The 24,385-nt window shown below is 42.5% G+C and overlaps 3 protein-coding genes across 4 annotated transcripts in view; 2 read left to right on the forward strand and 1 right to left on the reverse strand.

The window, feature by feature from the left end:
• Positions 1 to 421: 421 nt before the first annotated feature.
• LOC311131579 (retinal Mueller cells isomerohydrolase-like) lies at positions 422 to 6,167 on the forward strand. Its single transcript, XM_084164642.1, has 14 exons — positions 422 to 471; positions 881 to 963; positions 1,094 to 1,244; positions 1,608 to 1,715; positions 1,821 to 1,962; positions 2,040 to 2,187; positions 2,277 to 2,358; positions 2,648 to 2,780; positions 2,922 to 3,061; positions 3,150 to 3,279; positions 3,400 to 3,514; positions 3,670 to 3,764; positions 3,892 to 4,003; positions 4,246 to 6,167. Exons 1-14 carry the CDS (start codon positions 461 to 463, stop codon positions 4,392 to 4,394), a joined length of 1,599 nt encoding a protein of 532 aa, XP_084020768.1. The 5' UTR covers positions 422 to 460; the 3' UTR covers positions 4,395 to 6,167.
• Positions 4,754 to 20,628, reverse strand: LOC311131577 (biotin-dependent 3-methylcrotonyl-coenzyme A carboxylase beta1 subunit). Its single transcript, XM_084164639.1, has 13 exons — positions 20,522 to 20,628; positions 19,926 to 20,252; positions 19,629 to 19,825; positions 19,247 to 19,425; positions 19,088 to 19,168; positions 18,623 to 18,801; positions 18,323 to 18,515; positions 18,140 to 18,231; positions 17,067 to 17,223; positions 16,591 to 16,713; positions 15,487 to 15,611; positions 12,549 to 12,630; positions 4,754 to 7,111 (listed from the first exon to the last, which is right to left on the reverse strand). Exons 1-13 carry the CDS (start codon positions 20,539 to 20,541, stop codon positions 7,025 to 7,027), a joined length of 1,842 nt encoding a protein of 613 aa, XP_084020765.1. The 5' UTR covers positions 20,542 to 20,628; the 3' UTR covers positions 4,754 to 7,024.
• A 973-nt stretch (positions 20,629 to 21,601) lies between these two features.
• The window catches only part of LOC311131578 (formin-binding protein 1-like), a 55,447-nt gene continuing 52,663 nt past the window's right edge, over positions 21,602 to 24,385 (forward strand). For both annotated transcript variants that reach the window (XM_084164640.1, XM_084164641.1), the window contains exon 1: positions 21,602 to 21,759. In XM_084164640.1, coding sequence (XP_084020766.1) covers positions 21,736 to 21,759 — 24 coding nt within the window. In that variant the 5' untranslated portion in view covers positions 21,602 to 21,735. The remainder of the gene's footprint in view (positions 21,760 to 24,385) is intronic.

Raw genomic sequence — 24,385 nt, forward strand, 5'->3', positions numbered from 1 at the left:
CACAGATTATAGATTTTTAAAAACTTGAGTGTAATTTATCTGGAATTCATCAAATTAGTTCTAAATACTGTGGGAACATCTTTCTCTGACATGTAGGAAACAAACATTTGATACAAGCAAAGATATTGCATAATGAAGTACATTACTTTCCTGTTTTTTTCTCCCTTGATTTAGTTGTGTTTATGGGCTCAGGTTAGCGAATGTGGTTCTGGTCTTAATTAGGCAGAGAAATTCCTGAAGGAGGAGTATTGTGTTGTGGCGGTGGGCTAAATGTTAATGAAAATGAATGGTCTAGGCACAAAGGGATTCTTGTTTCAGAGACCTCTGATTGGTTTGGGGGGAGGTTCTCAAACTCCCGGCGCTCTGCCTGGGAATGGAACGGTGTCTATAAAGGCTGCTGTTCACTCCGCAGTTCAGACTGGTTTCCTGCACACAAGCTGTGTTTATTCTCTATAGGAAAATGGTTAGTCGGTGAGTAACTCCTTTTGTACATTTTCCTTAGCTTCGCATTACTTTTTCCCCCATACAAGAATATAGTGAGTTGGTGAGTAAACTACTTCGTTCCACTTTGCATAACTTTGACAGGAGTATGTAAGTCGAGTAACTGTCTCCTTGTGCAAACTTTGCAAAGCTTTTAGATCAAAGCATTTTTCTCACTACCTTTTTGCTGCATGTTAGTGTAAAGCAGTTTAACATATTTTTCTGGTCTCAGATTGTATTTTTTGTTTTGATGAACAAGTCAAACTTAATTTAGGCAAGAATAATGAGGTATGTAATTGTGTTTTTAAGTCGGGGATGAAAAGATTTGTTAGATCAGAAGCCTATGATTTCATGTGAATAGATGTTTCTATTTGATGGAGTAACTTTGTTTGATTTTCAGAATTGAGCATCCGGCTGGTGGCTACAAGAAAATCTTTGAGACATGTGAAGAGTTGAACGAGCCTATTCCTGCTGTGGTTGTAGGTATGTGAGGAACGGGTCTGTTAGACTCCACTACCCTTTGGTTTACAAGCGAGGAGGTTTGGGGTTTTATGATGGTTAAGAGTGGAGTGAGCACAACATGGTAACATGGGTCATTTCATGCTGTTTTCAGGTGTGATCCCAGAATGGCTGAGCGGCAGTCTGTTGCGTCTGGGACCCGGCCTGTTCGAGGTGGGGGCTGAGCCTTTCTACCATCTCTTTGATGGCCAGGCCCTCATGCACAAGTTTGACCTAAAGAACGGCCATGTGACCTACTATCGGAAGTAAGCCCCTCTGTGTGTTGATGTTGACTTCACTGATGTGTAACACGTTTACAACCGTGAGGTAGTAAAATATATATTTCATGAGGGCATACAATAATTTTACACTTCACACTAGTAGTAGTTGTGCAGTTTTGTGAAACGTTCCCCTCAGCCCATAAATTTGACTGGAATGTTTTGAGGAACCTCAGTGAGGACTGTTTCTCATTAAAACAGTGAATACCAAAACACAGTGACCTGCTGCTCTCAAAAGCTTCGGAAAGAGCTGAAACAGAAGTGGGCCTATCAATTCCCAATCTGTATGTTCCAAGCTACATGTTTAAAGGATATTGGTTGTAATTGGTTTTAACTACTGTTTCTCTGAAGATTTGTCAAAACAGATGCCTATGTGCGAGCCATGACAGAGAAAAGAGTGGTCATCACTGAGTTTGGAACAGCAGCCTACCCAGACCCTTGCAAAAATATATTCTCAAGGTGATTTGTTATCATTTTATGATAATCAAGTTAAAAAACACTCCTCATGGGTCATGACTTAGTTATTAGACGCAACATACAAATTGTCCATTATTGTCTTTGTAGGTTTTTCACCTATTTCAAAGGGATTGAGGTGACAGATAATTGCTTAGTGAACGTGTACCCTGTTGGTGAGGATTTCTATGCCTGCACAGAAACCAACTACATCACCAAAGTGGACCCAGACACACTGGAGACTCTGAAAAGGGTATGTGCTGCTCCCACTGGCTGACATCAGATCGATTGAACATAAGAACTATCGTCTCACATAAACTCTTTCTCCAGGTGGACCTGTGTGACTACCTCTCGGTCAATGGGGTGACAGCTCATCCACACATTGAAAGTGACGGAACGGTGTACAACATTGGGAACTGTTTTGGGAAGAACATGTCACTGGCCTACAACATTGTCAAAATTCCTCCCACACCGAAAGGTTTGTTCTGTGTACAGCATTGAAATTATTTTCTGGAAGTGAGATGTCCCTAAATCAAATGGCTGTCTGATTGTAATTCTTGTTTTCAGACAAGTCAGATCCCATTGCAAAGTCCAAGGTTCTTGTGCAGCTCCCCAGCAGTGAGAGATTCAAGCCCTCTTATGTTCACAGGTTAGTGACATTTCTGATTGTCAGGGCCCAGTTTTCAAAAGTTATCTATCTGGATTTCGCCTACCGGATAGGATTAAATACATTGAAAAGGAATGAATAGAACAGACAAATCATTGACTTGAATGGGGACTCCGCGTTCTATTCATTCTATTTCTATGCATTTAATCCTATCCGACACAACGAAATCCAGATAACTTTTGAAAAACTGGGCCCCTGGAGTTCACATTCTTGCTTGTAACATTCTTTCACATTAAATGTATTTCAATAATTTTTCTGCGTCCTCCATCAGCTTTGGAATGACAGAAAACTACTTTGTCTTCGTTGAGACTCCAGTGAAGATAAACCTTCTAAAATTCTTGACCGCTTGGAGCATCTGGGGCACAAATTACATGGATTGCTTTGAGTCAAACGAAACCATGGGCGTAAGTAAAGGAACACCTAGACCACTATTATCAAACTGTATACAAGGCCTGTTAGCATTTCGATGTTGATTATTGATATATTGATACTAAATTCATCTCTAATGTCTTCATCACTAGCTAACGGTATACTTTTTCATCTAGACATGGTTCCATCTGGCTACAAAGGACCCAGCTGAATACATAGAGCATAAATTCCGGACTTCTGCCTTCAATCTCTTCCATCACATCAACAGCTATGAGGACGATGGCTTCATAGTTGTTGACCTTTGTACTTGGAAAGGGTGAATACTGACCGGTTGTTGTAATGACTTGAGAATAACATTTGTACAAGACACTTATCCAGTCCCTCTTTCTCTTGTTCGGCTTTAGTCATGAGTTTGTCTACAACTACCTATATCTGGCCAACCTGAGGGAGAACTGGGAGGAAGTGAAGAAAGCTGCTATGAGGGCACCTCAGCCAGAGGTCCGGCGATACGTTCTGCCCATGGACGTCCACAAGGTAAGCGTTGTGCACTTAATCTTGTCATTTCTGGAGTAGGGAGTTATCACTGCTTTGATGTTATCCTCTCAGGATAGAGGACTATATCACTGAAGTCTTTCCTATTACTTGAACTTGCAGGAGGAACAGGGGAAGAATCTGATATCCCTTCCGTACACCACAGCCACTGCAGTGATGCGCAGCGATGGAACCATCTGGCTAGAGCCTGAGGTTCTGTTTTCTGGACCACGACAAGGTAACCCACACACAGCTTGTTTCATTAAACCTTAAGAGCTCACCTATTCTTATAGCATCTAATGCCACTAAATATCTGTTCATCTGTCATATCATCAGTCATAAGATTTTCCTCATTCTATTGAATCAGTCATTTGAATTCCTTTATTATTGCAGCTTTCGAGTTCCCTCAGATAAACTACAGTAAGTTCTCTGGGAAGAACTACAGCTATGCCTATGGACTGGGCCTGAACCACTTCATCCCTGACAGGGTGAGTATAGCACGCAGACGGGAACGCTGGTGGTACATTACCCAAGTCTGATGATTAGGTTTATGATTAGACTAACCTGCTAGTACAGTCATTCAGGGAGTGAGTTTTTGATTGTGTCCTGCTCTAGATCTGCAAACTGAACGTGAAGACCAAGGACACGTGGGTGTGGCAGGAGCCAGACTCTTACCCCTCAGAGCCCATTTTTGTGCAGACCCCAGACTCTGTGGAGGAAGATGACGGTAAACAGGGGGATTTTAGGGGATTCTATAATAACATGACAGACAGGTGGCACAATCTGTGGTCTTTAACATTAACTGATCAGATAGCATGACTTACCTAAGCAGGATCCACCTTAGTGTGATGTAAAATGCTGACATACCAATAGTATACAACTTGAGGTGTGATACGAGTGTAGGTAGGAGGATTCTCTTGCACACTTCTGTTTTTGTGGTTGTGACACTGCTCTTTTCCCGTTTCCTAGGGGTGTTGTTGAGCATCGTGGTGAACCCTGGAGCAGACCAGAGGCCAGGGTACCTCCTCATCCTCAATGCCAGAGACCTGACAGAGATCGCACGGGCTGAGGTGGAGGTCATTATCCCTGTCACCTTCCATGGAATGTATAAGCCTTAGGACTACTTTCTCAACACATCTACAATACCACTCCACAGGACAAAGGGACAATCATAATACTAAAACCTTTGTTGGGAATATACTTTAAGACATCTAGTTATATAATGTGTGTATCTTTATTTGTCGAGGCAACACTGGTGTTGCCTATGGAATGTGTATGTACTTATTATGTGATCATGTAGCCCAGTGGTATTCAAGCTTTTTCAGCGGGGACCCCATTCTTTCTGCCAGAATTTCGCACGACCCCATCCCAAATCTAATGACACAACCTTAAAATTTAGAATTTTACATCAACAAATAACTTTCAATTCATAAAATTTTTATCTCTTATCAAAATGAAAAGAAACCAATAAATGTACTCAAATATTTATTCTTTTAATGATCTTTCTCAAAGACATTTGTATATTGTCCCATACAATAATCTGTACTTGTATTTTTTATTTATTTTTATACCACTGATGTAGCCTGTTCATGGCTTAGTTTCAAAGTCCACGTTGTGATATACATTACACAAAAGTATGTGGACACCACTTCAAATGAGTGGATTCAGCTATTTCAGCCACACCCGTTGCTGACAGATGTATAAAATCGAGCACACAGCCATGCAATCTCCATAGACAAACATTGGCAGTAGAATGACCTTACTGAAGAAGTCAGTGACTTTCAACGTGGCACCATCATAGGATGCCACCTTTCCAACAAGTCAGTTAGTCAAATTTCTGCCCTGCTAGAGCTGACCTGGTCAACTGTAAGTGCTGTTATTGTGAAGTGGAAACGTCTAGGAGTAACAACGGCTCAGTCGCGAAGCGGAAGGCCACACATGCTCACAGAACGGGACTGCCAAGTGCTGAAGCGCGTAAAAATCGTCTGTCCTCTGTTGCAACATTCACTACGAGTTCCAAATGCCTCTGTAAGCAACGTCAGCACAAGAACTGCGTTCTCTGGAGTGATAAATCACGCTTCACCATCTGGCAGTCTGATGGACGAATCTGGGTTTGGAGGATGCCAGGAGAAAGCTACCTGCCCCAATGCATAGTGCCAACTGTAAAGTTTGGTGGAGGAGAAATAATGGTCTTTGCTAGTTCCCTTTTCTTACAGTGAAGGGAAATCTTAACGCTACAGCATAAAATGACATTCTAGACAATTCTGTGCTTCCAACTTTGTGGTAACAGTTTGGGAAAGGCCCTTTCCTATTTCAGCATGACAATACCCCTGAGCACAAAGCGAGGTCCATACAGAAATTGTTTGTCAAGATCAGTGTGGAAGAACTTGACTGGCCAGCACAGAGCCCTGACCTCAATCCCATCAAAGACCTTTGGGATGAATTGGACCGCCGACTGCGAGCCAGGCCTCGCCCAACATCAGTGCCCAACCTCACTAATGCTCTTGTGGCTGAATGGAAGCAAGTCCCCGCAGCAATGTTCCAACATCTAGTGGAAAGCCTTCCCAGAAGAGTGGAGGCTGTTATAGCAGCAAAGTGGTGACCAACTCATGATTTTGGAATGAGATGTTTGACAAGCAGGTGTCCACATACTCTTGGTCATGTAGTGTATCTGTCTTAACCTTGACCCTCAAACTCTGACCTAAAGGCCTAGTGCTCATTAGCTTTGATGGAACCATGTACAGTGCCTTCAGAAAGTATTCACACCCCTTGACCTTTTCCACATTTTGTTGTTGCAGCCTGAATTTAAAATGGATTAAATTGAGATTTTGTGTCACTGGCCTACATACCCCATAATGTCAAAGTGGAATTATGTTATTTGAAATGTTTACAAATTAATAAAAAATGAAAAGCTGAAATGTCTTCACTAAATAAGTATTCAACCCCTTTGTTATGGCAAGCCTAAATATGTCACAAGTTGCATGGACTCATCCTCTGTCTCCAACAGACACTGGGAGACAAATTCACCTTTCAGCAGGACAATAACCTAAAACACAAGGCCAAATAAACACTGGAGTTGCTTACAAAGACGACATTGAATGTTCCTGAGTGACCTAATTACAGTTTGGACTTAAATCACCTTAAATATATGCCAAGACTAGAAAATGGCTGTCTAGCATTGATTAACAACCAACTTGACAGAGCTCGAATAATATTTAAAATAATGTGCAAATATTGTACAATCTAGGGGTGCAAAGCTCTTAAGAGACTTATTCTAACAATTATTGGCTCAGAGGTGTGAATACTTATGTAGATGAGATATTTCTGTTTCATTTTAAATACATTTACAAAAATTTCTAAAAACATGTTTTCCTTTTGTCATTATGGTGTATTGTGTGTAGATGGGTGAGGAAAAAAAATATTTAATACATTTTGAATTCAGGCTGTAACACAAAATGTGTAAATAAGTCAAGGGGTATGAATACTTTCTGAAGGCACTGTATATAAGAATTAAAGACACATTTTAGTATTCTATGGTACATGTTTCAAGTTGTATTTACACATTCTGCTACTTTTCTGCAAATAAAAATCAAAATTGCATTGATAATGTTATTACATTACAAATCTCAAATGTTTTTTTTTCTGCTGTGATCAGCACTTCATTGTTATGGTGCCTCTATAAAGGCATTTTGTCAGAAGAGATTTAACAGATCTTTTTCTGAGAAAGGCAATTGTAACTGAGGCAGTTTTACATTCTGAGTAATGGAGTCCTTAGTTTCTCTTTGGAGAGTTGGTATTCCTGTTGTTTGATGATTTTCAGACAATCACCCAAAACCTAATGAGAAAGAAACATGTAATGGGCATGTGCAAACTGATTAAGATTTTCACAGATAAAGAACTTGCAACACTTTCTGTATTTTTTTCATTAATAACCTACCAAGTAGCATTCAATAACCCTACTTCTTTCAAATGGCAGAGATTCTCAAGAATAACGACTTGTGATGGCCAGAGCCAACTTAACTATGCCATTACGTAAGTGTTTTGTTTTTTCCACATTTCCATGGTACAGTGAGGGAAAAAAGTATTTGATCCCCTGCTGATTTTGTACGTTTGCCCACTGACAAAGACATGATCAGTCTATCATTTTAATGGTAGGTTTATTTGAACAGTGAGAGACAGAATAACAACAACAAAAATCCAGAAAAATGCATGTCAAAAATGTTTTGCATTTTAATGAGGGAAATAAGTATTTCACCCCTCTGCAAAACATGACTTAGTACTTGGTGGCAAAACCCGTGTTGGCAATCACAGAGGTCAGACGTTTCTTGTAGTTGGCCACCAGGTTTGCACACATCTCAGGAGGGATTTTGTCCTACTCCTCTTTGCAGATCTTCTCCAAGTCATTAAGGTTTTGAGGCTGATGTTTGGCAACTCGAACCTTCAGCTCCCTCCACATATTTTCTATGGGATTAAGTTCTGGAGACTGGCTATGCCACTCCAGGACCTTAATGTGCTTCTTCTTGAGCCACTCCTTTGTTGCCTTGGCCGTGTGTTTTGGGTCATTGTCATGCTGGAATACCCATCCACGACCCATTTTCAATGCCCTGGCTGAGGGAAGGAGGTTCTCACCAAAGATTAGACGGTACATGGCCCCGTCCATAGTCTCTTTGATGCGGTGAAGTTGTCCTGTCCCCTTAGCAGAAAAACACCCCCAAAACATAATGTTTCCACCTCCATGTTTGACGGTGGGGATGGTGTTCTTGGGGTCATAGGCAGCATTCCTCCTCCTCCAAACACGGCGAGTTGAGTTGATGGCAAAGAGCTCGATTTTGGTCTCATCTGACCACAACACTTTCACCCAGTTCTCCTCTGAATCATTCAGATGTTCATTGGCAAACTTCAGACGGGCATGTATATGTGCTTTCTTGTGCAGGGGGACCTTGCGGGCGCTGCAGGCTTTCAGTCCTTCACGGCGTAGTGTGTTACCAATTGTTTTCTTGGTGACTATGGTCCCAGCTGCCTTGAGATCATTGACAAGATCCTCCAGTGTAGTTCTGGGCTGATTCCTCACCGTTCTCATGATCATTGCAACTCCACAAGGTGAGATCTTGCATGGAGCCCCAGGCCAAGGGAGATTGACAGTTATTTTGTGTTTCTTCCATTTGCGAATAATCACACCACCTGTTGTCACCTTCTCACCAAGCTGCTTGGCGATGGTCTTGTAGCCCATTCCAGCCTTGTGTAGGTCTACAATCTTGTCCCTGACATCCTTGGAGAGCTTTTTGGTCTTGGCCATGGTGGAGAGTTTGGAATCTGATTGATTGATTGCTTCTGTGGACAGGTGTCTTTTATACAGGTAACAAACTGAGATTAGGAGCACTCCCTTTAAGAGTCTGCTCCTAATCTCAGCTCGTTACCTGTATAAAAGACACCTGGGAGCCAGAAATCTTTTTGATTGAGAGGGGGTCAAATACTTATTTCCCTCATTAAAATGCAAATCAATTTATAACATTTTTGACATGAGTTTTTCTGGATTTTGTTGTTGTTATTCTGTCTCTCACTGTTCAAATAAACCTACCATTAAAATTATAGACTGATCATGTCTTTGTCAGTGGGCAAACGTACAAAATCAGCAGGGGATCAAATACTTTTTTCCCTCACTGTAAACCTCAAAATCTGCTTCCAATCAGTGAGGACCAGCCTGGACTGTGGCAGTTGTGATTCTACAGAGAGATTTAAATCAGTCCTGGTCCTGTGTGGCTTACAGTGGCTTGTGAAAGTATTCACCCTCCTTGGCATTTTTTCCTATTTTGTTGCCTTACAACCTGGAATTAAAATGGATTTTTCTGGCGGTTTGTATCATTTAATTTACACAACATGCCTACCACTTTGAAGATGCAAAATATTTTTGGGGTGAAACAAACAAGAAATAAGACAAAAAAACAGAAAACTTGAGCGTGCATAACTATTCACCCCACCCAAAGTCAATACTTTGTAGAGCCACATTTTGCAGCAATTACAGCTGCAAGTCTCTTGGGGTATGTCTCTATAAGCTTGGCACATCTAGCCACTGGGATTTTTGCCCATTCTTCAAGGCAAAACTGCTCCAGCTCCTTCAAATTGGATGGGCTCCGCTGGTGTACCGCAATCTTTAAGTCATACCACAGATTCTCAATTGGATTGAGGTCTGGGCTTTGACTAGGCCATTCCAAGACATTTAAATGTTTCCAATTAAACCACTTGAGTGTTGCTTTAGCAGTATGCTTAGGGTCATTGTCCTGCTGGAAGGTGAACCTCCGTCTCAGTCTCAAATCTCTGGAAGACTGAAACAGGTTTCCCTCAAGAATTTCCCTCTATTTAGCGCCATCCATCATTCCTTCAATTCTGACCAGTTTCCCAGTCCCTGCCGATGAAAAGGGATGGTGTTCTCGGGGTGATAAGAGGTGTTGGGTTTGCACCAGACACAGCATTTTCCTTGATGGCCAAAAAGCTCAATTTTAGTCTCATCTGACCAGAGTACCTTCTTTCATATGTTTGGGGAGTCTCCCACATGCCTTTTGGCGTACACCAAACGTGTTTGCTTATTTTTTTCTTTAAGCAATGGCTTTTTTCTGGCGTCTCTTCTGTAAAGCCCAGTTCTGTGGAGTGTTCGGCTTAAAGTGGTCTTATGGACAGATACTCCAATCTCCGCTGTGGAGCTTTGCAGCTCCTTCAGGGTTACCTTTGGTCTCTTTGTTGCCTCTCTAATTAATGCCCTCCTTGCCTGGTCCGTGAGTTTTGGTGGGCGGCCCTCTCTTGGCAGGTTTGTTGTGGTGCCATATTCTTTCAATTGTTTAATCATGGATTTAATGGTACTCCGTGGGATGTTCAAAGTTTTTGATATTTTTTTATTACCCAACCCTGATCTGTACTTCTCCACAACTTTGTCCCTGACCTGTTTGGAGAGCTCCTTGGTCTTCATGGTGCTGCTTGCTTGGTGGTGCCCCTTGCTTAGTGGTGAAGACTCTGGGCCTTTCAGAACAGGTGTATATATACTGAGATCATGTGACACTTAGCTTGCACACAGGTGGACTTTATTTAACTAATTATGTGACTTCTGAAGCAAATACATATGCACGCACCACTTTTCCGTTATTTATTTTTTAGAATTTTGTGAAACAAGTTATTTTTGTAATACCTTTTCTGTAATACCAACATGTTTCAAGCAGACCACCATAGTCCCCGTGCCCAAGGACACTAAGATAACCTGCTTAAATGACTACCGACCCGTAGCACTGACGTCTGTAGCCATGAAGTGCTTTGAAAGGCTGGTCATGGCTCACATCAACACCATTATCCCAGATACCCTAGACCCACTCCAATTTGCATACCGCCCCAACAGATCCACAGATGATGCAATCTCTATTGCACTCCACATTGCCCTTTCCCACCTGGACATGAGGAACACCTACGTGAGAATGCTATTCATTGACTACAGCTCAGCATTCATTTACATTTACATTTACGTCATTTAGCAGACGCTCTTATCCAGAGCGACTTACAAATAGGTGCATTCACCCTATAGCCAGTGGGATAACCACTTTACAATTATATTTTTTTGTTGGAGAAGGGGGGGGGGGGGGGGGGGGGGGGGGGGGGGGGGTAGAAGGATTACTTTATCCTATCCCAGGTATTCCTTAAAGAGGTGGGGTTTCAAATGTCTCCGGAAGGTGGTGAGTGACTCCGCTGTCCTTCAACACCATAGTGCCCTCAAAGCTCATCACTAAGCTAAGGATCCTGGGACTAAACACCTCCCTCTGCAACTGGATCCTGGACTTCCTGAGGAGCCGCCCCCAGGTGGTAAGGGTAGGTAACAACACATCTGCCACACTGATCCTCAACACGGGGGCCCCTCAGGGGTGCGTGCTCAGTCCCCTCCTGTACTCCCTGTTCACCCATGACTGCATGGCCAGGCACGACTCCAACACCATCATTAAGTTTGCCGACGACACAACAGTGGTAGGCCTGATCACCGACAACGATGAGACAGCCTATAGGGAGGAGGTCAGAGACCTGGCCGTGTGGTGCCAGGATAACAACCTCTCCCTCAACGTGACCAAGACAAAGAGATGATTGTGGACTACAGGAAGAAAAAAAAGAGGACTGAGCCCGCCCCCATTCTCATCGACAGGGCTGTAGTGGAACAGGTTGAGAGCTTCAAGTTCCTTGGTGTCCACATCACCAACGAACTATCATGGTCCTCAAAACATTCTACAGCTGCACCATCGAGAGCATCCTGACTGGTTACATCACCACCTGGTATGGCAACTGCTCGGCCTCCGACCGCAAGGCACTACAGAGGGTTGTGCGTACGGCCCAGTAAATCACGGGACCAAGCTTCCTGCCATCCAGGACCTCTATACCAGGGGGTGTCAGAGGAAGGCCCTCAAAATCGTCAAAGACTCTAGCCACCCTAGTCATAGACTGTTCTCTCTGCTACCGCACGGCAAGCGGTACCGGAGTGCCAAGTCTAGGTCCAAAAGACTTCAACAGCTTCTACCCCCAAGCCATAAGACTCCTGAACAGCTAATCATGGCTACCCGGACTATTTGCACTGCCCCCCCCACCCCCACCCCCACCCCGTCTTTTTACGCTGCTGCTACTCTGTTAATTATTTATGCATAGTCACTTTAACTCTACCCACATGTACATATTACCTCAACTATCTCAACTAGCCGGTGCCCCTGCACATTGACTCTGCACCGGTACCCCCCTGTATATATAGCCTCCCTACTGTTATTTTATTTTACTTCTGCTCTTTTTTTTCTCAACACTTTTTTGTTGTTGTTTTATTTTACTTTTTTATAAAAAAATAAATGCATTGCTGGTTAAGGGCTGTAAGTAAGCATTTCACTGTAATGTCTACACTTGTTGTATTCGGCGCATGTGGCCAATAAAAATTGATTTGATTTGATTTTTCATTTCACTTCACCAATTTGGACTATTTTGTGTATGTCCATTACATGAAATCCAAATAAAAATCAAATTTAAATTACAGGTTGTAATGCAACAAAATAGGAAAAACGCCAAGGGGGATGAATACTTTTGCAAGGCACTGTAGTTGGTAGAGCATGGCGCTTGCAACGCCAAGGATAGTGGATTCGTTTCCCGCTGGGGCCACCCATGACTAAGTCGCTTTGGATAAAAGCGTCTGCTAAATGCCATACATTTGTATTATTATTATTATTATTATTATTATTATTATTATTATTATTATTATTATTATTATTTACCTTCCTAGTGTCCTGGGGAAGAATTACTCCATCATCCCAAAGTCTGCCAGACGAGAAGAATGCAGAGCTCTCATTCTCCAACCTAGAAGGATAAACACCCCTGTTAAAATCCACTGAGACATTTAACCAAACAAATCAAACATGAATCATATTCCTGTGCGAAAGACAGTACTATGCAGTGGAAGCTCCTCAGAGAAGAAACGGGAGGACAATCCTCCTCAGTGAATTTCAGAAAAATTAAAATAATGAAATTTTTGAAAAAGTATTGTTTTTAGATATACTAAATAAATTATATACTAAATAAATTCACGGCACCAAATAATTAATTGAAACACACTGTTTTGCAATTAAGTTCTACAGTAGCCTCAATAGCACTCTGTAGGGTAGCACCATGGTTTAGCTGGAGGACAGCTAGTTTCCGTCATCCTGTGGGTACATTGACTTCAATACAAAACCTAGGAGGCTCGTAGTTCTCACCTCCTTCCATAGACTTACACAGTAATTATGACAACTTCCGGAGGATGTCTTCCAACCTATCAGAGCTCTTGCAGCATGAACTGACATGTTGTTCACCCAATCAAAGAATCAGAGAATGAATCTAGTATTTAAGGCATTAGCTACAGCTAGCTAGCACTGCAGTGCATAAAATGTGGTGAGTAGTTGACTCAGAGAGAAAGACAATAGTTGAACAGTTTTGAACAAATTAATTTCTTCAAAAATGAAGGAGGAGCAAGAGAGAGCGCTAGCTATATTTAGTATTTTTTCCACTTTCATTTTCACTTACTTAGCTAGCAAATGTAGCTAGCTAGTTTAGCCTACTCAAACACCCTGCTCAAACAGAGAGGGATGCTATGTTAGCTAGCTGGCTATGGCTATCCAACAATGGAACTCTTCCAAGTCAAGGTAAGCTTTTGGTTTTATTAAATGTATTGCCACCGGGGCCTGCCGGTGCAACTGCTAAATTTGCTGACTGTACACTGTACTGCATGATTGTTGCAAGTTTACTAACGCTTTAGTTCTAGTAGCTATGTTGACTATGACGTTATAATATGGTGACAAAGGTGTAGGCTGTGTGTAGCGGTTATGATATGAAGGTTTGGCTTGGAAAGGTTTTTTCGCCTGGTCACAGACAGCTGATGTGTTGTGCACTTACAGTGGGGAAAAAAAGTATTTAGTCAGCCACCAATTGTGCAAGTTCTCCCACTTAAAAAGATGAGAGAGGCCTGTAATTTTCATCATAGGTACACGTCAACTATGACAGACAAATTGAGAAAAGAAATTCCAGAAAATCACATTGTAGGATTTTTAATGAATTTATTTGCAAATTATGGTGGAAAATAAGTATTTGGTCACCTACAAACAAGCAAGATTTCTGGCTCTCACAGACCTGTAACTTCTTCTTTAAGAGGCTCCTCTGTCCTCCACTCGTTACCTGTATTAATGGCACCTGTTTGAACTTGTTATCAGTATAAAATACACCTGTCCACAACCTCAAACAGTCACACTCCAAACTCCACTATGGCCAAGACCAAAGAGCTGTCAAAGGACACCAGAAACAAAATTGTAGACCTGCACCAGGCTGGGAAGACTGAATCTGCAATAGGTAAGCAGCTTGGTTTGAAGAAATCAACTGTGGGAGCAATTATTAGGAAATGGAAGACATACAAGACCACTGATAATCTCCCTCGATCTGGGGCTCCACGCAAGATCTCACCCCGTGGGGTCAAAATGATCACAAGAACGGTGAGCAAAAATCCCAGAACCACACGGGGGGACCTAGTGAATGACCTGCAGAGAGCTGGGACCAAAGTAACAAAGCCTACCATCAGTAACACACTACGCCGCCAGGGACTCAAATCCTGCAGTCCCAGACATGTCCCCCTGCTTAAGCCAGTACATGTCCAGGCCCGTCTGAAGTTTGCTAGAGTGCATTTGGATGATCCAGAAGAGGATTGGGAGAATGTCATATGGTCAGATGAAATCAAAATAGAACTTTTTGGTAAAAACTCAACTCGTCGTGTTTGGAGGACAAAGAATGCCGAGTTGCATCCAAAGAACACCATACCTACTGTGAAGCATGGGGGTGGAAACATCATGCTTTGGGGCTGTTTTTCTGCAAAGGGACCAGGACAACTGATCCGTGTAAAGGAAAGAATGAATGGGGCCATGTATCGTGAGATTTTGAGTGAAAACCTCCTTCCATCAGCAAGGGCATTGAAGATGAAACGTGGCTGGGTCTTTTAGCATGACAATGATCCCAAACACACCGCCCGGGCAACGAAGGATTGGCTTCGTAAGAAGCATTTCAAGGTCCTGGAGTGGCCTAGCCAGTCTCCAGATCTCAACCCCATAGAAAATCTTTGGAGGGAGTCGAAAGTCTGTGTTGCCCATCGACAGCCCCAAAACATCACTGCTCTAGAGGAGATCTGCATGGAGGAATGGGCCAAAATACCAGCAACAGTGTGTGAAAACCTTGTGAAGACTTACAGAAAACGTTTGACCTGTGTCATTGCCAACAAAGGGTTTATAACAAAGTATTGAGAAACTTTTGTTATTGACCAAATACTTATTTTCCACCATAATTTGCAAATAAATTCATTAAAAATCCTACAATGTTATTTTCTGGAAAAAAAATTCTCATTTTGTCTGTCATAGTTGACGTGTACCTATGATGAAAATTACAGGCCTCTCTCATCTTTTTAAGTGGGAGAACTTGCACAATTGGTGGCTGACTAAATACTTTTTTCCCCCACTGTAAGTCCACAAGCGAAGGGAAAAGGTGAGAGGAGGAGAGTGTGTAGATGCGGGAAGGAATACTACACTGATCAAAGGGATCATGCTGCATGTATGTGGCTGCTATGAAAGTGAACTGTGTTTGCGTGTGATCAGGGATGTATTCATTCCGCCAATTCTGCCACTAATACTATGGGTGACTTACCTTTTATTGATCTTCTCAACGTCCTCCTCCTCTTGTGCCAGAGCTGCAGAGTGACCAGGGGCCACCAGGGACACTCTGGCATTGGGCCATAGGAATAGGAAGTTTGGGTCAAATGACCTGCCACACTAGATAAAGAAAACAACACAGAAAAGAGAGAGACCAGTTTAGTTAGTATTTTCAATATACACTCAGTGGCCAGTTTTGTTAGGTACACACATCTAGTACCAGGTTGGAACCCCCTTTGCCTCCAGAACAGCCTGAATTCTTCAGGCATGGTTACGTTGCTCAAGTGGTATCAAGGGACCTACCGTGTGCCAGGAAAACATTCCCCACACCATTACACCACCGCCACCAGCCTGTACTGTTGACACCAGGCAGGATGGGGCCATGGACCCATGCCGCTTACGCCAAATCCTGACTCTGCCATCAGCATGACGTAACAGGAACCAGGATTCGTCGGCCCAGGCTATGTTTTTCCACTCCTCAATTGTTCAGTGTTGGTGATCGTGTGCCAACTGGAGCCACTTCTTCTTGTTTTTAGTTGATACGAGTGGAACACGGTGTGGTCGTCTTCTGCAATAACCCATCCGTGACAAGTACCAACGAGTTGTGTGTTCCAAGATGCCATTCTGCACACCACTGTTGTACTGTGCTATTATTTGCCTATTTGTGGCCCGCCTGTTAGCTTGCACGATTCTTTCCATTCTCCTTCGTCCTCTCATCAACGAGCTCCAGGACTGCCACTGATATTTTTTTTGTCACGCCATTCTCCGTAAACCACTGTCGTGTGTGAAAAGCCCAGGAGGCCGGCCGTTTCTGAAATACTGGAACCGGCACTGGCACGCCTGGCACCAGCGATCATACCACACTCAAAGTCGCTTAGGTCACTCGTTTTGCCCATTCTAACATTCAATCGAACAGTAGCTGAATGCCTCGATGCCCATCTGCCTGCTTTATATAGCAAGCCACGTGACCCACGTCTGTAGGAGCAAAACATTTTTGTGAACGGGGTGGTGTACCTAATAAACTGTGTATAAGGGAATTGATGTGTAAGCACTGGGCTAATTTTCATATAGTGACCACTGCTGGCACTATTGTACAAACCATAGCATAACTTTCAGCGCCATGGCATCCCCCAATGACGATGGTGATTTTTGGAACAGAGGCACATGCCACAGCAGACATCATGGAACCCTGAGCCTTCAGTCTGTTGGTGTTGGTCTCTGCCTACAGTAGAGAGAGGATACACACACACACACACACACACACACACACACACAGTTAACAGATTGTTCCATGAGTAACACCAGCGGAAACTTGTTAACACACTGACATGAAATTCCACATCCATGTTCAAGAACAGAGCATAACAACATTCTGATGACATGGCTGTATTGATTTTGAGACCTGATTTTAATCATAGTTCTATTTAACAGAGCTGACTGAGTTCCACAGGAGTGTCCGTTTACAAAATAATGTTGAGAGGCCTCTCCGTGCTCCTCCTCACCAGTCTTTGTGCTTCATAACAAAGTGTGGTTTTATTCTGTGGTGAGTGCTCAGGGTTGGCTGCAGTGCCATACCTGGGTTTGGGAGAGGGTTAGCTCTGGCATTGGGACGGTGTTCTGCAAGAATATCAGGGGGATGTCTCGCTGGTCACACAGCTGGACAAAGTGGCTGCCTTTTAATGATGCATTGTGCGTTAGCGCCCCATTGCTCGCCACAATGCCAACCTGATGCCTGAAGAAAAAAATATATACTGCAAGTTAGGCATTAAACTTGAATAAAACATATTGCCTTCATACAATTTGCATAACTGCTGTATTTTAGTACTTTTAGTGGAGTTTAAGAATATAAAACTAAATAAACTTTTCATCAAGATTTATAAGGGTTTTCATCAAGTAATTTATTGATGAATTGTTTGAGCACCATACCCTGATTAAAATCACAATACCCTCTGGATCTAGAACGCAGGTTGACGTTTACTGCCATGGCTATATTGTAAACTTTTCTCTTTTTTGGTGCTTCATTTAAGGTTAGGCATTAGGGTTAGCAGTGTGGTTAGGTTTAACATCAGATTTTATGACTGTGGCTGTGCCAGCTAGTGACCACTCTGCAGCTCTGCCTCCAGAACACGATTCATGACGAAAAACGCTAACCTGCATCTAGAACATTCTGCTGCCATGACAACGAGTTGCTCTCAGAGAAGTTCTTTGTAAAAGCAGATGAAAGCTGGCTGAAGAGACTTGTTTCCCTTGTGTTCGCCATTCTCACTCAAAAAGATTGCCCATCTTAATATGACTCTTGTTGGGGTAGGGAAAGATTTGATTGGTTGGAATGCAGAAGCACACTAATCTGATTTGCAAGTTAACAGGGTTAACCGTTAATCTCCTGACGCTCTTTTGTTAAACATTCTGCTTCAAAAATGTGTCAGTTAATTAATGTTATATGAACATAGAGGTTTTAAGAGGTTCCAATATACAGCTACTTTCTGAAGCAATAAAAGACTCCATTAAAATGTATGCATAATGAAGGGAGTTGTAAAAGTATGACCTTTAAGAAAAAGTATAGAAGGCATCTTAATCTACTAAACCATTGAAGGAGGATGGGTAAATACTTCAAAACTAAAGACTGTGTGTCAATCAACAGTTCTTACCCGCTAATTCTGGCAAAACCAGTCACAAGGGTTGTTCCATATCGAGCCTTGAATTCCTGGAACTTACTGCCATCAGTCAGCCGACTCAGGATCTGAACAGAAAAAATATACAAAATAATTGTTATTCTAAAACATCCCCATGAGATGTGACTGTTGGTTTAAGTGTGGGTGTGTTGAGCTGACCAGCTTGACATCCAGACTGTGGTCATAGTCCTGTGGGGCCAGACCCATCAACTCCTCCACACTGTGTCGAGGCTCCTCCACCCCTTCCCCGTCTTCCTCGGGCAGCTCAAAATTGAGGGTGGAGATCATGTTACGTGTGGTTTCATAGGCTTCCTTCTCCACAGAGGCAAAGTGGTCCACACAGCCGCTAACTCTGAAGCGGGGGGGAGTAAGTTTGAGCCTATTAGTCCAGATATAGTAGTATAGTGGATCTCACAGAGAACTTGAGAGAGTTTGTATGCTTTCCATTCACTCACTCACTCTGCATGGAGTGTGGCCCCACCCAGATTCTCTGGGGAGACTTCTTCCCCTGTGGCAGCTTTCACCAAGGGCGGTCCGCCCAGGAATATCGTCCCGATCCGGTGCACCATCACCGTCTCTTCTGCCATAGTTGGGATGTATGCACCGCCAGCTGTACATGAACCACAGACCACTGACACCTAGAGGGATTAAGATACAACATTCATGGGTAAAATAATAATTAATAATAATTGGTCATTTAGCAGATGCTCTTATCCAGAGCGACTTACAGGAGCAATTAGGGTTAAGTGCCTTGCTCAAGGGCACATCGACAGATTTTTCACCTAGTCGGCTCGGGGATTAGAACCAGCGACCTTTCGGTTACTGGCACAACGCTCTTAACCACTAAGCTACCTGCCGCCCTTGGGTAGAATATATTGTGTTTGGATTTTGTCTGCAATGGGATGTTTAGCATTTCTGTCTCACCTGAGGGATCTTCATGGCAGACATGATGGCTTCATTGTAGAAAGTACGTCCTCCTTGGTTTTTATCAGGGAAAATCTCAGACTGTGGATGGAGTAAACTTAGCAGTTACGTCTTGAGTCATTCATCAGTTGGATTAATCTCAATGAGTTGAGTTCATACCTGAAGAGGAAGGAATGCACCTCCACTATCTACCAGGTAGACACAGGGAAGCCGGTTCTGGATAGCTACATCCTGGGCTCTGAGCTGCTTCTTGACGGTTATGGGATAGGCTGTACCACCACTCACAGTGGCATCATTTGCAATAAACACACACCACAGCCCGTTGATTTTACCTATACCTGCAACAGTGAGAGAGTGCATAATGAAGCAATAAGGCTGAGTATAACTCATATTCTTACTTATACATATTTTGCTATTACAATGCACTGGAACAAGACATTTCCTTTGCTGCCAAATTTGAGGTTGGATATTTCACATTTTTATGAGTGTTAAGCATGCATTAAGAGCATCCGTCACTGACAGAGCAGAGAACCCTCTCTACCTGTGAGACAGCCTGCTGAGGGGATGTCTCCATAGGGTAGGCCCATTCCAGCAAAGGGAGACAGCTCAAAGTAGTATCCGTCATCAAACAGCATGCGAAGACGGTCCGTAACCAACATCTTCTTGTTTCTCTGGGTGTGCCTCTTTACTGCATTCTCCCCACCCCCCTTCTTCACCTTCTCCATGTATTCAATATACCTGGAAGGGCCACCATAATCACAAGGCTAATACTTTACAGCAGAAATGGAAAACTAGTTGATACACTGAGATTGCTGAGGTGTATGGAGTTTCTACCTACCTTTGTTGGCATGCCTGGCTGTTTCGTAGGTTAGCCTCAAATACATCATTGTGAATTGGCTGGAGGGCTTCATCTAAAACTGGAAAGGCACTTGGCAATCGTCTTCTGCGCACACTGGTACTCATCAAGCAGGCTGCCACTGGCTGCTGCTTAGCTCGGCCTGAGAGAAGGTGTGCCAAAGATTGCCATAAGTTGCCTGCTGATATCCTTGAGTGTAAACAGCGTTCTGGACGCCTGTGTGTGCTAGGTGTGCACGGGTCAACGTTCCATGGAGGTGACTGAGAGGAGGCATAACCAGGACATAGTCTGCCTTTGGTCCTCAAACCCCTAAAAAGCATGACTGACATGTTAGATAATGTTTTAATGGGAAATCTAGCTAATTGATTGATAACACGCCCCGTTATTTCTGATTTGTTGACAAGTGTAGCTAATGTTTAAACATTGTAGCAATCAGACTAGCTAAGTATGCCAAAGGTCATCACGGTATTTTGGCTGTTGTGAACGTATTACTAGCAGAAGTCGTCATCTAGCTTTGTAGCGATGTCAGCAATATGACATAGCTAACTACTTTGGACAATATGCACCATAGTACTTACCTTGAAAGGCAACTGTACATGACTGTTTAGCTGCGTAAAATATTAGACGTATCTCAAGTTTACTTCCATAACAAATGAACTTTGCTTCTAGGTGTTACACGAATTAATGTCTGGACGGAAACAAAAGTGATCCGACAATGCGCATATCTCCTTAGACCGTACCCCATACATACCACTAGATGGCGCAATTCACGAATCAAAAAGAAATATCAAGAATGTTTGTCAATCACAGAACACTCAGGTGTCGGTGGCGTTCATTAAAAAGGTGACATTACAGCCCCCTGACATTCCCCACTAAATGTTTATTTAATACATCATTTTTCATTCAACAGTAAAATAAATGAAATATGAATTAGTAGTCCCCTGTAGCTCAGTTGGTAGAGCATGGTGCTTGCAACGCCAGGGTTGTGGGTTCGTTTCCCACGGGGGGCCAGTATGAAAATGTATGCACTCACTAACTGTAAGTCGCTCTGGATAAGAGCGTCTGCTAAATGACGTAAATGTAAATGAAAAAATAATTACTGCCAATTATATGTATTAACCCTAGTGGTCCTCTGTAGCTCAATTGGTAGAGCATGGCGCTTGTAACGCCAGGGTAGTGGGTTCGATCCCCGGGACCACCCATACGTAAAAATGTATGCACACATGACTGCAAGTCGCTTTGGATAAAAGCGTCTGCTAAATGGCATATTATTATTATTTACTTACTGTGGCTAACCTTTGAGGCCAAATGATTCCAACCAAATCATCCGTAAGTGATTGTTGTGACAATTGATCAAATGGTCGATAGCTGCTAATATGAATATTTCAATTAAATTAATCGATTGATACACTTTTTTCATAAAGTCTTCCTCTTCCCACCAAATGTGGGAAATAAAAAAAATTGTGTGAAGAGGATTATCTCATCAGCATATTTAATTCAATTATTGTATGTGCTTACTTAAAATTATATTATTATTTGCTTGATTTCTAAATAATACGAAATGATATGCATGCATTGAAAATGTTATTGGAGAACCTGAACCTCCCGTTTATCTGTATCCTCTGCTAGATCCCAACTTCCTCCGGCAAAGCTAAATCAGACAGCTCCTCCAGAGTGAGAAAGGAGTAGCTACACCGCAGACGAAGGCAAACGATTGGAAACGCAACCTTGGCGAGTTTTGAGCGGGGAATACGCTGACAATCTGGGGGTTTAGTAACAAGGGGAGTCCGCAATGACTTGGGGAACGGAGCTTTGGGTAAGTTTGCTAGCTATTGGTATAAACTATTTCGCTCTCTTCTTTGTTCTTGTGTGGACAACACACCTAGCTGCCACACAACTTGGCACGAATTCAATGAAGGTGCTCGGTTACCTTACTAGCGTTGTGTAAAGCTAGCCAGCTAAACAGGCTAATCCTTACATGCACCTTTACCATAGAGACGGTAAACATTTTACATTTTAGTCATTTAGCAGACGCTCTTATCCAGAGCGACTTACAGTTAGTGATTGCATACATTATTTTATTTTTCATACTGGCCCCCCGTGGGAATCGAACCCACAACCCTGGCGTTGCAAACGCCATGCTCAACCAACTGAGCTACATCCCTGTAGTAAACAATAGGCAAGACGTGTAAAAATATCAGCCAAGCAAGGCAGATAATTTGCTTACTTGTTATCATAACATGTCTCTGACAGTGGATCCGTTATTTATTATGTTTAGCAGTTGAATAGGGCGCCTATCACACCCTCTTTCTTAGTTCACAGACAGACTATCCCTTAAAAAAAGGTGGCGACAGGAGGGAGACACCGATAGCTAGCAAGCAACCCCCTGTACTGTTCACTCTCTCGATGCTCGTATGGATCTACTACCCCAGCATGAAACAATGCACGTGCACATTTAGAATAACTTGGTTCTAAAAGCTCGAGGTTATTTATTTATTTATTGCTCCGCTTCCTCGCTGGGGTCTTTGTGAGTGACTCTTCAAGCTTAACCATTGCTCCCAATTTGCTAGGAGATTGCGCAGGTCATATAGTTAGCTAAACAATAGTAGACTATTATTTTACCAATATAACAATGAACTGCCTATTGAACAGACGTTTTGGGGGGCTTATTCCAGGTACCGTCTTTGTCATGTTCTGTCTGGTCTGGCTTGTCTATGACTGCCAGCCCCTGCCCTGGCTACATCATCCGGTTTGTCCAAGGTGTTTATCGTCTTAATTACTTTGTGCATGTAGCCATCCACCATGATGTAACTTGCAACGAAATTCTGTTCCACCTTTTTTTGTTATTGAGAACATAATCTTCACCTATCAGGGACATTGAACTCATATGAAATGTAGCTATTCCAGTAACAGGGGTGTTTCCCATAAAACGCTTTGGTCATCACCGGTAGCTTTCCAGTGCAGAGGGGCAGCTTCTCCCCCTTATAATTCTTAAAATCTATAGTTGCAAAACCTGCAGTGTTGCTGCCAACATGATAGTCAAGGAAGTAATAGGCCTGTTTCATACCAATTACATTGATAGCTAGCTAACATTGATAGAGATAACTGCACTGTTATGTAGTTTGAGGGAACAGAACAATATGTTGAAGCTTTAGTCAACATGTGATTAATGTGGCTCATATGGGTTCACTTCAGTATGATAAACTTTGAACCTGTATTGCGGAGAAAACGTCTATATTTGCTACGGTTTTTCATGAACGAATCTCAGTTACTGCTGAATTAACATTCTGTAAAGCATGTCTGTGCCCTGAAAAGACTTCATTCTATTCAGGGAATAGCAGTATGTGAGGCTCAAATGGTTTGATTGCAAGAGCTGTCTGTATGATAAAGGTCTCAGCAAGTAGGCTATACTCCTAACCTACTGCACCATGATGTAAAATGCCTAATTCTTCCAACATTGCACAATTCAAATGTATTGATTTGCATGGTAAACACATTCTCCTTGCTGTGTAGAGACATAATAACCATCCTTGCTTTCTAGGACTCATGTTGCACAGCGGATTACTGCTATTGACTATTTACCCCAGATTTGCAGGATTATGTGGCTAATTGTCTGGGTGCATGTGTTAGGACCTTATCCCTTATATATTTAACTGTGTGCCATGCGGGCACCAACTTGATTCAAAATTCCCATTCTACATTGTTTTACTACTAAATCTCAATCAGGAATCTCCCTCAAAACATGATTGGGTTATTTCCCCAGAGTGTCTGGTTCGCTAAAAGAAATCTCTAGTTGCAGAATGAATTTGCATCTTTAGCACAGTAACATCGATGTTATCTGCCCTGTCTCTTTTTATGAATGAAATTAAGTTAGGCCTGGTTCCTTCTACCTAATGACACGTTGAGGATTTCTAATTCTGTATTTCTACTTTAGAACAACAGAGATTGCCCAACACATGCTAATAGTTGTCTGGTTTCACAATAGAGTATTCAGAAATGTAAACAAACTACAATGCAATTATGCAATCAAAACGCAACTAAGCCTATAGCTACAGTGAGGGAAAAAAGTATTTGATCCCCTGCTGATTTTGTACGTTTGCCCACTGACAAAGACATGATCAGTCTATAATTTTAATGGTAGGTTTATTTGAACAGTGAGAGACAGAATAACAACAAAAAAATCCAGAAAAACGCATGCCAAAAATTTTATAAATTGATTTGCATTTTAATGAGGGAAATAAGTATTTGACCCCTCTGCAAAACATGACTTAGTACTTGGTGGCAAAACCCTTGTTGGCAATCACAGAGGTCAGACGTTTCTTGTAGTTGGCCACCAGGTTTGCACACATCTCAGGAGGGATTTTGTCCCACTCCTCTTTGCAGATCTTCTCCAAGTCATTAAGGTTTCGAGGCTGAAGTTTGGCAACTCGAACCTTCAGCTC

The sequence above is a fragment of the Coregonus lavaretus genome, assembly GCF_964263955.1.
Source record: "Coregonus lavaretus genome assembly, chromosome: 6".
Lineage (NCBI taxonomy): Eukaryota > Metazoa > Chordata > Actinopteri > Salmoniformes > Salmonidae > Coregonus > Coregonus lavaretus.

What these genes read in the sequence shown, in the direction of transcription:
- LOC311131579 (XM_084164642.1), top strand. An exon ending in AGTCAAACGAAACCATGGGC is followed by an intron (nt 2,781 to 2,921) that starts GTAAGTAAAGGA and finishes TTTTTCATCTAG; the next exon opens with ACATGGTTCCATCTGGCTAC. An exon ending in ACCACTTCATCCCTGACAGG is followed by an intron (nt 3,765 to 3,891) that starts GTGAGTATAGCA and finishes GTCCTGCTCTAG; the next exon opens with ATCTGCAAACTGAACGTGAA.
- LOC311131577 (XM_084164639.1), bottom strand. Translation starts at nt 20,541, where the DNA reads ATGTACAGTTGCCTTTCAAG. An exon ending in ACAGTCTGGATGTCAAGCTG is followed by an intron (nt 18,232 to 18,322) that starts GTCAGCTCAACA and finishes TTTTCTGTTCAG; the next exon opens with ATCCTGAGTCGGCTGACTGA. An exon ending in TAACCCTCTCCCAAACCCAG is followed by an intron (nt 16,714 to 17,066) that starts GTATGGCACTGC and finishes TCTCTACTGTAG; the next exon opens with GCAGAGACCAACACCAACAG.